General features: G+C 39.0%; 3 protein-coding genes across 5 annotated transcripts; 1 reads left to right on the forward strand and 2 right to left on the reverse strand.

Annotated features, from left to right (window-relative positions):
- Positions 1-215: 215 nt before the first annotated feature.
- LOC141831167 (uncharacterized) lies at positions 216-1,563 on the reverse strand. Its single transcript, XM_074718583.1, has one exon. The coding sequence runs from the start codon at positions 1,486-1,488 to the stop codon at positions 781-783; it is 708 nt and encodes a 235-aa protein (XP_074574684.1). The 5' UTR covers positions 1,489-1,563; the 3' UTR covers positions 216-780.
- A 5,626-nt stretch (positions 1,564-7,189) lies between these two features.
- LOC141830309 (uncharacterized) lies at positions 7,190-12,039 on the forward strand. Of its 3 annotated transcripts, XM_074717759.1 has the most exons (9): positions 7,190-7,693; positions 7,883-7,928; positions 8,013-8,094; positions 8,180-8,225; positions 8,319-8,417; positions 9,227-9,295; positions 9,393-9,723; positions 9,843-9,994; positions 10,070-12,039. In XM_074717759.1, the coding sequence occupies exons 1-9, from the start codon at positions 7,190-7,192 to the stop codon at positions 11,513-11,515; spliced, it is 2,775 nt and encodes a 924-aa protein (XP_074573860.1). In that variant the 3' UTR covers positions 11,516-12,039. The 3 variants fall into 3 exon arrangements, with proteins under 3 accessions (XP_074573860.1, XP_074573858.1, XP_074573859.1); XM_074717757.1 differs by having other exon boundaries at positions 8,180-8,417; XM_074717758.1 differs by having other exon boundaries at positions 9,843-12,039.
- Positions 12,040-12,380: 341 nt separating this feature from the next.
- LOC141831174 (putative F-box protein PP2-B12) lies at positions 12,381-14,115 on the reverse strand. Its single transcript, XM_074718590.1, has 3 exons — positions 13,809-14,115; positions 13,620-13,738; positions 12,381-12,947 (listed from the first exon to the last, which is right to left on the reverse strand). The coding sequence occupies exons 1-3, from the start codon at positions 14,106-14,108 to the stop codon at positions 12,518-12,520; spliced, it is 849 nt and encodes a 282-aa protein (XP_074574691.1). The 5' UTR covers positions 14,109-14,115; the 3' UTR covers positions 12,381-12,517.
- Positions 14,116-16,397: the final 2,282 nt, after the last annotated feature.

Here is a 16,397-nt window from a genome sequence, read left to right on the forward strand (position 1 = left end):
AGACAAAAACATGAGAAAAAGTTGATACACATTCTGTCCACCCGTGCATTCTCAATGCATGCATATGTATGTTCGATTCAAATATATACTGACACAGTTATAATCATGAAGCCAAGCCACTCCTCTAGCTTTGGCAGTAGCATGCAGGAGTACTATTGCACACTCATCAATTAATGCACTGCAATTCTGAACATTATCATCGGAAGAAACAAAAACAAATGTAAGTATAGACACCGACCATTAATTTTCAATATATATATTTATAATGTAGGAAAGAGACAATGAGTAGAGATCAGCTCACAGCTACAATCTCTTACAAACCAAAAAAAGTAAATCCACACTAATATATTCCTGTCTTCCAAAACAGAAATCAAAGAAAAGCAACTTGTTTGATAATATAGATATGATGATGATCTCTCAACTAATTCTAACCACAATCCAAGGTAGAAATTGAGAAATTTATACATGAACACCAATATAATAATCCACTCCTCCAAACTATACTATTATATAAGTTTATTATTTCCCAAATTTATATATTATATATATGCAGTGGATTCTGAGCTTCCTCTAAGAGCAAAGAGTCTTCTTGATGAAGCCACAATGAGTAAAAAAACATGGGGCTCATTTAGAAGCTTGCGACAGAGAAGATATCTCAGATCCATCAAACACACGATTAACATCTTAATTAACTAAAGCATATGTAGTTTAGTTAAGCTTACCACTATATATATTATGAACAATTAGGAGACAATAAAGGATGGGTAAAGTTAAGGAGTACTATAGTCCAGAACAGCAACTCTCCGGCCAACCGCCGGCAAAGGCATCCGTGTCGCAGAAAATTGTAGCTAAATTCTCTTGTGGAGAGATCATCTGCCAATCATTGTTAACGTCGTTGTTGCTCTGAGCTTCTGCTGTCAATCCCTTCGTGAAGACAATGTTCATGTCTCTCGTTGGCATTTCGTCGAACGGAAACACGGCGTGATGGTAGTCCTCCTTCATACCGCAGAATAGTAGCGATGAAGGAGGCAAACATGATCCGTCGGCCAAGTTCGCCGCCGACGGAGGCAAAAGCGGTAGATTAAAACCGCCGGCGGCGTCGATGAATGGCAAAGAAGGGGCATCTAGGGTATGGAGTCCGGCGAAGACGGAGGAGTTATTAGGGTCCTGATGACGCAGGGGAGGAAGGCGGGAGCTGGGGGAGGAAGGCAGAGGCGGAAAAGGGGATTTTTTGGTGGTAGCAGCGGTAGTGTGCTTGTTGTTGCGGCGGTGGCATCGGCCTCCGACGGGGACGTTGCGGAGAGCGCCGCCGCGGGTCCAGTAGCGCTTGCAGGCCCTGCAGAAGTGGCGCGGCTGCGAGAGGCTGTAGTTGTTGTAGTAGCAGAACTTGGTGTTGCCGGAGTCGCACCGCGGGCACCGCACGGCACCGGCGGCGGCGGCCTTCACATTGGAGTTCATCGGAAGCTTTTCGCCGGCCACCATCATCATCTGCAGGTCGCACAAGCGTAGAACAGATTGCGAAGATGAGAGAGAAGAGGTGAGGAAAGTTAGGGCACGGAGAGGAGACGGTGGAGTGGAGGATGGAAGGCAGAGAAAAGAAGGTTCCCTGACAAGAACTAGACAACAAAGGCCGACAATTATTGACTGCTATAGATGGCGACAGCAACCAACAGTGAATCTACCACACTAATCACACCGATGCAGGAATTTTATTTAAAAAATTAATAGAAAAATTAAAGTTCATAATGCAGTAAAAATAAATCTCGTCCGCCCATTGGAGCAATTAAAAAATATTATTGTCTAAACAAATATTTTAGATTTTTTCTTAAAAATAGGACGGTGCAGTGGGGGCCACAGTGTCAGCGAATATGGGTCGCGGGTCCAGTCACCACCCACTATGTCCTGATTAGATTCTCACTGGATTTGGATCTGTGGCGTTCATAAAATGATTAAGTAAATTACATAAATAAACGAATTAATTAGCAATTAACAAATCCCGTTTGCATCTTGAAGCATAAGTTTATTTCTTTAATTAAATGAACTATATATATAGATATGCATAGCCAGTCGGTATATTTTGGTCAAGAAAATTAAGACCTAGTCCGATGGGAGACAACATGTCAAACCTAAGATTTAACTCCATGGTTGAGTAGTTTGGTCTCATATCCTCATTCCAAGTTTAAATTTCATGCTCAAACTCCCTACTATAGTAAGACGGTTGAGCTCCAACCCAACTCCTTTGTGTTATAGGTCGGTGTATCTTGGCTAAAAAAGTCAAGACCTAGTCCGATGGAAGATGACATATTAGACATAAAGCTTAATTCCAGGGTTGAGTAGCTTGATCTCACATTCTCGCTCCAAGTCTGAATTCCACGCTCAAGCTCCCTACTCTAGCCAGATGGTCAAAATCCAACTCGGCTCCTTGCCCGAGTAGCTCCGTGGTCGATCCAACATCCGATTTTGCAACCAGGTCGGCTCAGAACACAACACCCGACTCCTCTCAAGGCTTAACTCGATTTAGTATCCGACTCCAAACTACAACTTGACCCCCTGGTCAATCGGCTTCGTGCCCCACTCGGTGTTCTGCTCAGTATTCAGTCAGCTCGGTCTCTCCGGAGCCCACTGTGAGGTCTTCTTCTCATTCAGCTCGGTCTCTTCAAGTCATATTTCCTTCACTTCATTACTCGGCTTGTCAGACCACCAGAAGGACACGTGGAACTTTAAAATATGTGAGGGTAGCTCACCTACTTCATTAGTACAACAAAAATCATTATGACAAGGTCTGATGTTGTACTAAGCATGGATGAGAGGACCCTTCACTGCTTCAGCGGTGATAAAACGTCTCCTTACCGAAGATGGGACATCTCCACTGATAAGACTGCTCCTTTGATAACCCTATATAATTGACCCCCGTTGCTCGTTGGCGGAGACACTAGAACTTTCTTCTCTTGTGTTTCTTCTCCATCTCCGGATTTCGACCTGACTTGAGTATCGGAGCGGTTGAGTCAGAACACCCTCTAACCTCCGTTCTTATCCTTTTTCTTTTCCTAGTAACTTGATTATACATTACAGATTGGTGTCCTCCTCTCAGCTGATCAGGGATACCACGTGAGCCTTTCAATATACTAGTCAAGTGTCCGGTGACTTATCCAAAGATATCTCAAATAGAAACATCCTACTGCACTAAGTTCGATCTCTAATTACATTCGCTTCAGTAAATTATATGAATAAATCTGTAACATTGTGTTATCTCCCATGCAATGGCGGAGCCATGGGTAATCTATCCGGGCTTATTCGAACTCTTTAGACTACGTTGACGAGATACCGGTGCTAACTCTTAAATTTTTTTTCTTTCCTCTCTAAATCTAAGCTTTTTTTCTTCTCATCGCCGTCGGACACCCGGGCTACAGCCCGGGTAGAACAAAGGGTGGCTCCGCCCTTGCTCCCATGTACTGATATAATCCTTCATCAAGATTGATGGATCGATCCTTCAAATACTCTGCAAAATCTTAATTGGTACCGCTAATAATTAGATCTGACTAATAATATAATACAATTTGCTTCATAAACTGTGCATAAGTTGTGCTCCGATGAAGAATTGATTGTTGCATCTTCTTCACAATCAAGAGGGCATTCTTTTTTGACAGCAAACAGCTTTTTCAGTGGAGACTGACAACAGTGTTTTTGATTGGAGCTTCAATTTGATGACTGTTCTCTTATGTATTTGCAACTGCTGCATTCAAGGAACTAAAAAAATTTGATATGAAGTACTATTCTTCAGATCCTCTCTCACTTGATCGCATAAGTAAACAGGTTGGTTTTAGTTTGACCACATCTTCATTGTTGGATCATTGGCTTGCTTATGAAAATATCATGGCGGTTTGAGTTAGGGTTCTCCTTGATATTGTAGTTGATGTTTGTTAAGCAGACAGCACAAAACTCTGACTCTCTCTTCGCTCGTTGTTCTTTTGTCAAGAAGATGGAAACGGAAGGAGGAATTGAAGCCCCTTAATGCAAGGAAGAAAGCCTGGATGACATGCACGTGCCATCTTCCTTCAATTCCGAGTACAACACATTGACGAAGAAGAAGCTGAGCCTGAGTGCGATGAGATCGAGGAAGGTTTTGTGGTGGAATAAGTGAGGAGGATATACGAGTCTAGTGGGGAATGAAGAATCTTGTTCCACTGCGTTAGTGCTCATGATGGAGGATGTGGCAGTTGTGGTTCTCCTCTCTGTCATTTAACCCTAGCTCTGTGCTACTTGTGGCCAAGTTGTACGGACACTATTTCCTACCATGCCTTTTTCTACTTGGTTTTTAGTTCTTTCTTATTTAAAGTGTCATAATATTTGGTTCCTTCTGTATAATTTCCTCCTGCTCTTGCCCACTCACTGCTCATACGCAAACTGGCACTAATTGCTATAGTGCGACTGAAGTTGACTTCATTGGCTTCTAAATTGATCGTTGTCGGGTCTGACAAATCCTAATGGTGCAAACATATGAGAGTTTGCGTATGCAAATCAATGATCTATGGTTTGTGACGACGGTAAAATAGTCGTGTGATTTGGTAATAGCCATCCAGAAAGGGCTTGCTTTGGTGAGTTTCCCAAGTCCTTTCTCTTCCTGCAAGTAAAACAAGTTGTTTCGCTTCGCCTTCCTCAATTTCTTTTTTTTTTCTTTTGCTGGCAAATACTTACGCTAGCTTTCGGCAACAGTTCCTCAGCTAAAGGTTAAAGCTACCATGCAGTATCGATCTGATGAGAGGTGTGGATGCAGTCTGCACTTTCTCTGTGATTGATGAAAACTGACACCTTTTGTTCATGAAAACCTTGAACTTTATCTTGCTAAATTTGTTATTGATATATGAAATGACAGGATTCGCTGATAGATAGAAAAAGAGATTGTAATGTCTAGAAATTTGTTTGTTTGTTTTGTTGTTTTTTCTTTTTCAGGTTGTGGGTGAAACTATTGTGTTCAGTTGCCTTTAGTTCAAAATATGATTGAACAGTGAAGTTCTTTGTTGTTTATAGTTGAACATTATAGAACATATTAAATTGTGTTGTGAAATGGACAATGGTAATCTAAGCAATGCCATGAGTTCCAAGTATTGTAGTCTGCTACATGTAGAATAAATTAAGAACTATCTAGTTCTCAAGCCTTTTCACTATAAGCCTGAAAGTTATTTGAGTAAACTAAACTATGTCGAATAGATTGTTTCCAAAGTGGTTAGTGAATACAAGGATTCACAAATACTGAGATTATTACAAGATTATTTATGTTCTTTCATTTAGCATTGAGTTTCATTTGTAGTTGTAATTGATTTAATGAACCAAAGGGCTGCTAACTTTTTTCCAGATAAGCTGATGCTGGAACTTTGATGAACAATTTTGCTCATACATTTTGTCTTCTTACACATGACAGATCTATGAAGTGCACAGACAGGAAGGGGATTTAGGACAAGTATAGTAATACCAGGAATCTACAAATGTTCCCCAACTTTTAACACTCATTCACTAGAGAGTTCTCTAGAAAATGATATACCCTTAAAAGTCTGTCTTCAATCAGCTTTACTTCTCACTAGATGATCTATATGGCATGATTTCCACACTCTTTTTAGCATAATTTCCTTTATGAAGACCATAATCTTGTTTACTTTCATATATATAGTTGTTTTCTTGTGGTAGAGACAATGCTTTATTGTGGCATGGCTGTATATTCTTGGTCTCATCTCTTGAGAAAAACTAGACCTAAAATGGAAAACTGCTGGATATTTGAATCTTTGTTAAGCCTAATCTTGATCTCAATAATCCTCAGCTAGGCCAAAACCTAGTAGTGATGTTAAGTATCATCTGAGTATCCATTTCTTGTTCTTTCTTTCTTTTGGCAACCATGAACAGAATGCTTTTATCTACATTCTACATTGTGAATTAGGAAAACTCGAAACAAACTAAGGAAAATAGAAAGTTGGAGAAGAGAGGAAGAAGTTTAGAGAAATTCTTGGGCATTAGCAGTGAATTCTCCCCAAATATGAGAGGAGAGGCAGTGGCCCAGCAAACATTAGACACAGTGTCCTCCTCAGCCACAATAACTTTTCTTCAGTTTCCCTTTTGGCAAGTTTTCAATATCACACTCAAAAAGACATATTTACTCTTACATTCTCATTTTCAAGTTTTAATGTGTTAAATTCCTTTGAAGGTCTAAAATAGTTTCAGATCATAAATTAAAACTAGATATCAAGGTAGGTGGAGGAAAATATCAGAAAAGCTTAACCTTTTGAAGAAATTTAAGTGTGTAGTGTAAGAAATGCAAAGCCTTAGCTTCCTTTTTCCTTCCAACAGACAACAGTAGATGTTTTCTAATGTCAGCTTACTTCTAACCATGTTTTCCAAGCATTTAGTGCTCCCTTACCCTGAATCATCATCAACAGTGTGGCACTTTAGAAAGTGTAATAAATGTAGCATCAAAATGTTGGAAGGTTGATGGGTTTGCATTCCGACTTGTCTTGATTCTTGCTTGGATGACTTTTAGGAAGATTATTGTTTATGTTTTTACAAGAGAAACTTATATTGTATTATTTCTTAGAGATATAAATAAATTACAGATATTATAAATTTATTATATAAATACATGTATCTTGTATTACTTGCTTTAAATTTTCTCTTTTTTGCAGTTTAGAGTTGGATTTGAAGGATATGGCATACTCTTCTTTTTCTTACTGATTTTCGAATCTCTTAATAAAACTTAGAAGAGCTCTGACTTAAAATCAATTTTATAAGTATTTAGTATATAATCAAATTAATTATCATAATTTATCTAATTTTAATAATAAAATGATTTGTTTTTCTCGCGTCTGAAATTCTCGAATTTGATATATATATTTCCCTTTATTTCGATAAAATCGGGTAAACTTCTGGTGCATTTACTTTTATATTAATAAAGTTATTATTATTACTCACCACTACAATAATGAAACCAATACTTACTAAATTACTTCCGCACCCATAGGCTTTTAACCCATGATAATACCTTTCTTTCCGTTGGAGAATAAGGTGGTCTTCACGATAATTCAAGGACAGGAATGGATCGGGTATGATTTCGAGTAAAAGTAGGATATTGCTGTGCGATGACACCAGTAGTAGACGACTAGAACAGAGAAAAGTAAAAGAAGCAAAAGAAAAGAGCGACCTTGCGATGACGACGGTGGCGGCGGTGAGGAAGAGAGGCCGGCCGAGGAAGATGCGGGATGGCGTACACCGGCATCGCTCGCCTACTTCCCCTTCGAGTGCCCCTGAGGCTCCTCGCCGGACGCTACGCCAGCGACGGCGACGCCCCCTTCGCGATGGATTCGCTGATTTCGATGACTACTTGGATGAGGAGGAGGAAGTGGAAGTGGAGGAGGAGGAGGAGCTGGAGCGGAAAAGAAAGAGGCGGCAGCTGAAGCTCATCCTCAAGCTGCCTCCTTCTGCTCCGACCACTGACAGACGGGTGGAGCGCGAGGAGGAGGAGAGGAAGCCCCAAAGGGTTGCTACCTCAGCGCGCGAGTCGCCGTCTTCGTCTTCGGCTACTTCGTCTTCTTACGTGGATGACGACGCTGAGGATGAGGGCGAAGAGGAGGAGCCAGTCAAGCCGCTGAAAAAGCGCCGCTTTGAGCGAATTGATGCGGGTGTTCGTTCCATTGGATCTGCTCCCCGAGAGGTATAATGCACTTTTCTAGCTGCTTCTCGCAAGCATCTGCATTTTCATTCTAATTCATTGTCTTTCCAAATTAGTGATAGTAGGATCTTGCATTGGTATCCTCTCGTGAGAATTGAGGATGCGAAGTACTTTTTTAGGGGAAATTCAATATTTTGAGATTAAAATTTCTTATTCCATTTATTCTTGCAGGCGAGAGAGAAAAATCTCATTCGGAGTTCCACGGGGCCTGTTTCTGGTTAGATTCTGCGCGTCTCTTCATTGTTTTTTCATTTCAGGAAGTTATTATCTTTTCAGTTAATGGTGTGAATTTATTATTCAGGGGTGTCGACTAGTTCACAGCCTACAGGAACACCTTTGCCCAACAGGAAGTTATTGGAGGCCATTCTTGATAAGATTCAGAAGTATTTTCCTTTATGACATTGAAGTTCTCTCTAACATAGCTGAGCTATGTGTTTGTTTTGACTTAAAATGTTTTTGGTGTGGCAGAAAGGATACTTATGGGGTGTTTGCAGAACCAGTGGATATCGAAGAGGTTCATTACTGTTCTATATTATGTGACATAATGATACAAGAAAGAAACTGGTTGGTTTCCTTACAATTTACTGTCATGCTTATTCTGCTTCAGCTTCCTGATTACTTTGATGTGATTGAGCACCCGATGGACTTTGGGACTGTTCAGAAGAAATTGGCAAGGAATTCATATCGATCTCTTGAACAATTTGAGGTAATCCTTATGTAATGATACTAGGTTTTCCACATATCTGGAATCTGGATATATGTCTGAATAGAAAATAGTTTGTGAATTGCTCAAGTAGTAACGTAAGTTCCATAGTATATGTGTGGATTTGCAATGTCCCATTTAAAGCCCGAGTAAATTTACACATGCACTTTGAGGTTCTTTACACTGACATAAAGCCCTCTAAAGTTTAAATCTGTAGCTGTCATATAGAAGATTAAATACTCCTAAGGTCGGGAGAGAACCTAAGTAATATACACTTGGACACTTCTGAGTTTGGAATTATTGCTTATATTTGCCCATCCACTAGTGTATGCACTCTTGAATATGCGTAAAGCTGCAACATGTATAGCTGTTTTCTATTTGCACCTGGGAAAAAAGCTCTTGGAGGATTTTCGTGATCACTATGAGCCCCTTTGAGTTGAAGGAATAATTTCATAAGACTGCTACTAACTAATGAATCATGCTTTATGGTAAGAACACATACAAGGTAAAAGATCACAATGATGAGATGGACATGCAAGGTTCGCAAGCAACCGAGCATGACTAAAGATGAGATGCACATCCCTAATTGATAATAAATGACATTGATATTATATTATGTTCAAAGATGAATCAAATTGGCAAGTGACGATAACGATTAAGGAGTAGAGAATGACTAAAGAAAACTCTTTTTGACATTGATATATGAAATGGTTATTAATAACTTTATAGAAATTGTATCACTTTGGACTGTTGGAAAGTGATTCTTGTGCAATTTACTTTTTTTTATCCTTATGAAATCAGCTTGATTGCAGGGTGATGTCTTCTTAATTTGCAGTAATGCTATGAAGTATAATGCACCAGACACAGTATACTTTAGACAGGTATTAGGAGACCCTTTATAATTTCTCAAGCAATTCAATTTAAGTAATTTTTTTCTTTCTGTTTGTTGTTAAAAATCCTTAAATCTGCTTGGCAAAGGCACGGACCATGCAAGAAATAGGGAGAAAAGAATTACAAAAGCTACGAACTGAGGTCAAATTTATTGAACCTGATTCAAAATCTGAAGAGAAGATCAGAATAAATCCGATTGAGAAAAAACCACTGCAAAAGTGCCTGCCAAGAGTTGTGCAAGAATCATTTGTTTCTGATATTTCGTCTGCCACAACTCTTGCTTCTGGAGGGGACATTGGTACTGTTTTAAGCACAGTAGAAGCTAGTGGTGCAGATCCTGCTACCACTTCCAATGGTCTTGCTGATGGCAGTTCTTCCCTGGGTGACAGTAAATCAGAAAAGGCGGATGACCTTAGAGGTAGGAGCATCAAGCTACTATGTCCAGTTCTTTCACAGTTTGACCAACAATTTTCTCAAAAAAATAAAGTATTTTATGGGGTTTTCAGATACATATTTATTTTGTTTTTGCTCTTCCAGTTAATGGCTCTCCATCTAAGCTTGGGAAGCGATCACTTGATGTAGATGAAAATAGGCGTGCCACTTACAATATTAGTTGTGACCAAGAATGCATAGCAGAATCTGGCACAGTGTTTGATATTTTTGAGGGAGACCAAAGGCAGCTGATTGCTGTATGTGGAAACTTAAATACTTGTTTTACGTTCGACATCTCATGTGCATCTTATAATTTTGATTTGCTGAATCAGGTTGGAATTGATGCTGAATACGTGTATGCAAGGAGCCTGTCCCGTTTTGCAGGCAATCTTGGTCCTTCTGCCTGGAAAATTGCATCAGAGAGGATTGCAAATGCTTTGCCTTCTGGTGTAAAATATGGCTATGGATGGGTTGATGAATACGAACCACCTCTAAGTCCTATTGTGTGCAGTCCCAAGTTGAAACAAAAGCAGATTAATCAGAATACAACCGTTCAGTTTAAAATGCCTCTGAAGAAGGATAAAGTAACGGCAGTTGTGAGAAAAGCCAGTGGAAATGGAGATTTAAAGGAAGTAGATTATAGCACACAGAGTCAGCTTCAAACCAGTTTTCGCCACACAGATTCTGATCCTGTCAAGGAAGGAAATGATCTTCCTAGACTTAATGGAACAAAGAAACAATCACCCAACAAGATCTCTGTACCCCGCCAAAGGACAGATGCTGCTGTATTGCAGAAGAACAAGCAAGTTGCATTTAATTTTGCTAGCACTAGCGCTGCTTCTTTAGAGCAAGTTCGAGAATGTCAGCCAAGTTCCTCAAATACTAGATTGATGAATCAAGCTATACAGAGCTCTCACATTTATGATAGTGTAGTCCCTTCTAGACCACCTGCCACTGGTCAATCAGAGAGAAAAACTGTGCAGCCAGAAACTCTAAAACAAATGCAATCATCAGTGGCACCAAGCAGGAAATCTAATGAAAAAGTCACTGTTGGTCAATTCACTAGTGGAAAAGTCTTGACTGGTTCTTGCAATAGTCTTGATAATACCATGAGATTTCTTTCCCCAATTCAATCAAGAGTCATAGCCGATGACCCTCAGTCATTGGGCGGTTATGATCATGGCCTCAGTGATCCTTCAAGATTAATGGGCTTGCCAATCAAGATGTTTAGCCAGCCAAACATTTCAAGCAATTCAAATTCTCCCAAAACATTCCCGTCAGTCGTTCCATCAAGTGGCAGAGAAAAACCAAATGTTCCAGATTATGTTGCAGCACAAATGTGGATGACTGCTGGAGCTTCCTCACACTCTCAACCACCACAGCATACAGTAGATGCTCGCAACACTTCAAATGGATCTGTTTCTAAATTTTCTTATGGTTCATGGAGAGCGCCAAATTCATCCCCCAGGATCTCCAATGATTCCATTACAATCTCCATGTCTCAAGCTTTTAGGCAACCTATCCAGGTGGTAGGTTTGGAACCTCAGGTTCGTGACAAGGGACTGGTCATCTTCCCTCAGCTAGTCACAAATGATATGTCTGGATTTCAAAATCAGAGTCCACGACAAGGTCTGGTTCCACAAACAGAAAACAAGCATAGCACGAATATGTGCCCTCCAGATCTAAATATTAGTTTCCAGCCTCCTGGATCTCCGGGTCTGCAATCTCCTTGCATTCTCAAGGACTCTCAGCAGCCAGACTTAGCTTTGCAGCTCTGATACTCCATTTTCAAGATTGGTTTTTGTCACGCAAACAATATTATGGATGAGGAAGGAATGTTAATATGAAGTTGCTTTTCATCAGATGAAGCTTGTTTGTGCTTGCAAGATGAGTAGATAATGGACGAAGGAAATCATCCTCATGGAAACTACTCAAATCAACCGATCTTTTGCTTGAATGGTGAATCAGTCATTTTGGTTGGACATCTACTATGTGAACTATAGTCATGTTGAATGGTGAATAGAGCCGATTTTGTAGATGGACATTGCTGATGAATCATGACTGCACGCACATATCTGATCATAGATTTAGCCATTCTCACTGACCAACCAAGGCTGATGCTTCTTGGTCATGCTTTCAGCTTTTGGTAGAATCATCAAAGAAATCTATGCGAAATGCAAATTTTCTTCTACTATTTGCTGTAATGTTATAGTACGTTTTGCTGGAATCCTTTTGTAGATTGGAAGATGTCAAAGTCTGGTTTTTGGGGAATGAGCAACTTGTTTGAAAATAGTCTGAATAATGATTGAAAAGATCACTATATCTTTGACCTCATAATTTTGGGATAATTATGCCTTCAAAAGTCTCTCTGAGTAATCAATTGCAAATTTCTTTTATGCCTAATTGTCATATGCCAACTAATTACTTTATTATCACATTTTATATAATTTAATAATGATAAAAATTAAACAAATACAGTATTTATTTAAAAAAATAAATGATAAGCGAGTAAGGAACTCTCTTATAACAAAAATGAAGAGATACTAGACCAATAAAATTATCATATTAAGGGAGGGAGCTAAATGTTTGATTAAATGCAGCTAATTAAGCAAACAAAACCTTAATTATCATGAAATCTCTGAATGTTTTAGAACAAATTAGGTCTAGAATTTTGTTACTGAACAAGTTTAGAACTAAACCACTGTAGCAATATATAAAAGTGCACTTATAATGAAGTAAAACTACACTGATAATGAACTATAACTGCATGCATATATATTTTATTGTCCCTCCTTTGGTCGGATATCAAGGCCATGGATGATAAGGCCTTGTTTCCATTGTAGTTCTTGGGTCTCCCACAATTTAGCCTCCATTTCCCCTTCATCCCCTTCATTGTTATAGAATTCGCCTAACTCCACTTCTAGCCATCCATCCTCTCTCAACCTTATGTTTTTTGTGTTATCTGCCTCTTCCACGTCTTCGTCATCGTCGTCGTCTTCATCTAGCATTAAAGAGACATGTATTTCTGATCCATAGAGCCCTAGTTTCACAGAGGCAAGTTGGGAAGCTGAATCAAGGCCAAATGCATCCGGAGTTAATTTAAAGACGAGGTAGACAATGTATGTGGTGTTGTTAGACAAGAGTCGACTGTCGATGCATCCACGAATATCTAGCCAACAAACAGCCAAAAGCTCTACCACTTTAGCAAATCTGCATGCAATCCAATATATAAATCAAAACTTATGCATGAGTTTTAAACTTTGACGATGCATTATTCAATTCATGAAAAAGAATGCATATATATAAAGCATAGATAAGGATTTTTTTAAAAAAAAAATTGGTTTATTGATTAAAATAAATAAAGAATAATTATTTTTATATTTGCCAATAGAAATGTACGTATTATAAAGGAGATAAGAATAATTTATTAGACTTGATAAATTCATTTAGCCAATTTGACTAGATCAACTAACATGTGTTAATTAACTCAATGAATTAATTCGATTGACTCATTCAAACTAATTAGCTCGACTGAACAATCATATCATCTAGATAGTCTAACCAAATTGCTTACAATATTAATTAATTTATCTTGACTAATTCAACTAGATTAATTGTCTAAGCACACTGGATCATTTAATGTGTTCAGTGTACTTCACCCAAACGAATCATTCCCATTCGATTTAATTAGATGATAGGTTTATGTAACCTAGCTATCTATATATAGTTTGTTTGAACCAATTGAACATGTTATTTAAATGATAAAAAAAATAAAATAAATTTCTTTTTTTTAATAAATCATAAAAAATAATTACTCTATAAACTAAACATTTTATTCAAATAAAATTCCTAGCTCAGTGATATATGATGTCTGTTAATAACCTCGATTCTTCTAGAGAAATCCATCTCCAATACTGCGGGGTGTTCCCCCAAGTCACCTGCAGCTTCTCCGCAGATATCATGTACCACTTCTTCCCCGTTGACTTTTCCAGCTGGAAGCTCTGCTCAAAATTGCATCATCACAAGCAGCTAGCAAAGAATAGAAAAAAGAATTTTAGATAATCAATCTACCATTTTGGCTTGGTCGACGAGGATCGGGTTGCAGAGGCGGAAGTAGAGCTCCTTGTTGGAGGCGTACTCGACGACGGGATCAACGGCTCGCGACAGGATCTCCACGCGATCGGACGGCAGGAAGCGCTCCCACAGCGCGTCGGTTTCGGCGGCGGCGAGGAAGGTCTTGTCCACCAAGGACGCCCGGCAGACATCACGTGGCGTTGTGAAGGAGAGCACGTGGGCGATGCATTCCGGCGGGAGAACGGCTACGGCTCCGTCGTCTCTCTCGGAGCGCGCATTCTTCTTCTCCGTCGGCATGCTTCTGCTTGCAGCTTCAAATTGCTGTAATTGCTTGTCTTGATTAATTTATTCATCCGCATCGACGCGTTCTCATCGTTTCGTCGAAATTGGGCTGTACAAATCCTTACTATTTTTCAAATATCTAAAATAATATAATTTATGAATTGACTGAAAAATAATTATTCAAGTCTTTAATTAAGATTGCCTAAATATCCAAAATAATTTAATTTATGAGTTGATTGAAAAATATTTTTCCAAGTCTTTAATATTGTCAAATATCCAAAATAGTTTAATTTATGAGTTGACTGAAAAATAATTATCCAAGTCTTTAATATTGTTTAAATATTCAAAATAGTTTAATTTATGAGTTGACTGAAAAATAATTACTCAAGTTTTTAATATTGTTAAATATCTAAAATAGTTTAATTTATGAATTGACTGAAAAATAATTATCCAAGTCTTTAATAGAGGAAGTAACCTAGAAATTACAGTTGTTGCTTACTATTGCAGATTAAATGGTTTACGTACGTAGGATGCTCTTATTGTGGTCATATTTTTTGTTCGATTCGTTTTGAGTTTTATTTGATTCACCTTGGATTATTAGTTTTATATATATTTCTCTTTAATTCTTTTAAAATTTATCGGAATACATTTTAATATAGCATCTTAATTACTAAACATCTGAAACCATGTGAAATTCCAAGGTATTTACTGGAATGAAAATTTATTAAAAATTAATTTATAAATCACTTCCCACCATTATTTATGGCAAAATTGACCTATTTGAGGATCATGGGTATTAGAAAATTTTAAATTTGATATTCACATAATTAATGGTACAATAGGAAAAGTCTCAATTTTCAAGTATGACAGCATCAGTTCATTTATGATGTGTGGGACATTATACGTCACATGGACTTTCGCATGAATGACTTTGAATTGTCAAAGTTGTTGAGGTGGAGCTTTGAAGGTGGGCCATAGAATGACTTTTATGCCCAGTTTACTTGGAGGTGCGGAAAGAGAAACTGTGGAAAAGTTTCCCTTGCATGCATGCATCCTTTGTTTATCTCTCAAAATTTTTCGGAAGAGAAGGAAATTTGATCCATCAGCGGATCATTTTCTCCTCAAAACTTGTCACCCCGAAATCGGACGGAACGCGACGGACGGACAAAAAAAATAAAAATAAAAATTCACTCCGCTTTCGCACCGCACCCGATTCTTCTCTTCTTCTCCTCTGGCGCAACCGATTTTCTCCTCCTCTGCGCCGGCGCACCTGATTCTTCTCCTCCTCTGCCGTCGGCACACTCGATTCTTCTTCTTCTTCTCCTCTGCCGCCGGCACACTCGATTCTTCTTCTTCTTCTCCTCTGCCGCCGTCCCCTGCTCGCCTCCGGGGCCGTCCCCTTCCTATGGGAGTCCCAGCCCGGAACAACCAAGCACACCAGCTCCGCCGCCACCCTCCCTCCCCTCACTCCTCCCCCTTCCTACTTCTACCGCACCGGGAGCAAGCCCGTCGACGAGAAGCCCTCCAAGTCCCGATTCATCCACGCCGTGCTCCCCAAGCTCAGCCTCCGCAAGGCCCACATTTCTCCCTCCTCCTCCCTATCCCCCTCGCATTCGTCCGCGGGACGCTCTAGCAATGCTAGGACGCCGCCCTATTTCTCGCACCAGGACTCCGACGACGAGAACGGTGTGCCACCCTTCTCGAACCTGTGCTTCTCTATCCGCCCCGTCGCCTCGACATCCCTTCTCGAACCTGTGCTTCTCTATCCTCCGTTTACTCTGCGCGGGTGCAGATTTCTTTTTTCTCCCTTAGGGATTTATTTTCCCTAGGGATTCTTTTCTTTTCTTCATCCGTTGGATGAAGTAAACATAGCATTAATCTAATCTATTCATCCAGACACATCCACCCCACCTCATCATCCCAGCGATTTCATATGATCAATTCGACAATAATTTATGAGTAAATAAATTAAAAAATTATTGTTATAATTATAAAAAAAATATTTCTTCAATTTTATTAAGATTTAACTCTTATCCACTATAATAAATCTGTCCTACAATAATTAATTCAATCGTATTCGGAGGATACCTCACCTACTCAACTGTCTTATCAAATTCATATGCTTCATAACCCAATTAAATTTAGTGACTTTTATGTGTATGTACTTTTACTAAAGAATAAAATAAAATTAAGAAATAAATAGTTTTTTAAAAATTTAAAATAAAGGAAAACTCATTTCACCCTTCGTAATATTCCTTTTAAAAGTCTAAGATCGTTAAAATACTTTTAAAAATTTTAAAATAA

This window comes from Curcuma longa, chromosome 6, assembly GCF_044706935.1.
Source record: "Curcuma longa cultivar G26 ecotype Majalengka, Jawa Barat chromosome 6, ITB_CL_G26_1.1, whole genome shotgun sequence".
Classification (NCBI taxonomy): Eukaryota; Viridiplantae; Streptophyta; class Magnoliopsida; order Zingiberales; family Zingiberaceae; genus Curcuma; species Curcuma longa.

Excerpts from the sequence above, each read along its gene's own strand:
- LOC141831167 (XM_074718583.1), bottom strand. The coding sequence starts at position 1,488 with ATGATGATGGTGGCCGGCGAAAAGCTTCCGATGAACTCCAATGTGAAG.
- LOC141830309 (XM_074717757.1), top strand. The coding sequence starts at position 7,190 with ATGACGACGGTGGCGGCGGTGAGGAAGAGAGGCCGGCCGAGGAAGATG. Across the intron at positions 7,929-8,012 it reads TTCCACGGGGCCTGTTTCTG|GGGTGTCGACTAGTTCACAG; the intron begins GTTAGATTCTGC and ends TTTATTATTCAG. Across the intron at positions 9,724-9,842 it reads AAAGGCGGATGACCTTAGAG|TTAATGGCTCTCCATCTAAG; the intron begins GTAGGAGCATCA and ends TTGCTCTTCCAG.
- LOC141831174 (XM_074718590.1), bottom strand. The coding sequence starts at position 14,108 with ATGCCGACGGAGAAGAAGAATGCGCGCTCCGAGAGAGACGACGGAGCC. Across the intron at positions 13,739-13,808 it reads TCGTCGACCAAGCCAAAATG|AGCTTCCAGCTGGAAAAGTC; the intron begins GTAGATTGATTA and ends AATTTTGAGCAG. Across the intron at positions 12,948-13,619 it reads ATTTCTCTAGAAGAATCGAG|ATTTGCTAAAGTGGTAGAGC; the intron begins GTTATTAACAGA and ends GATTGCATGCAG.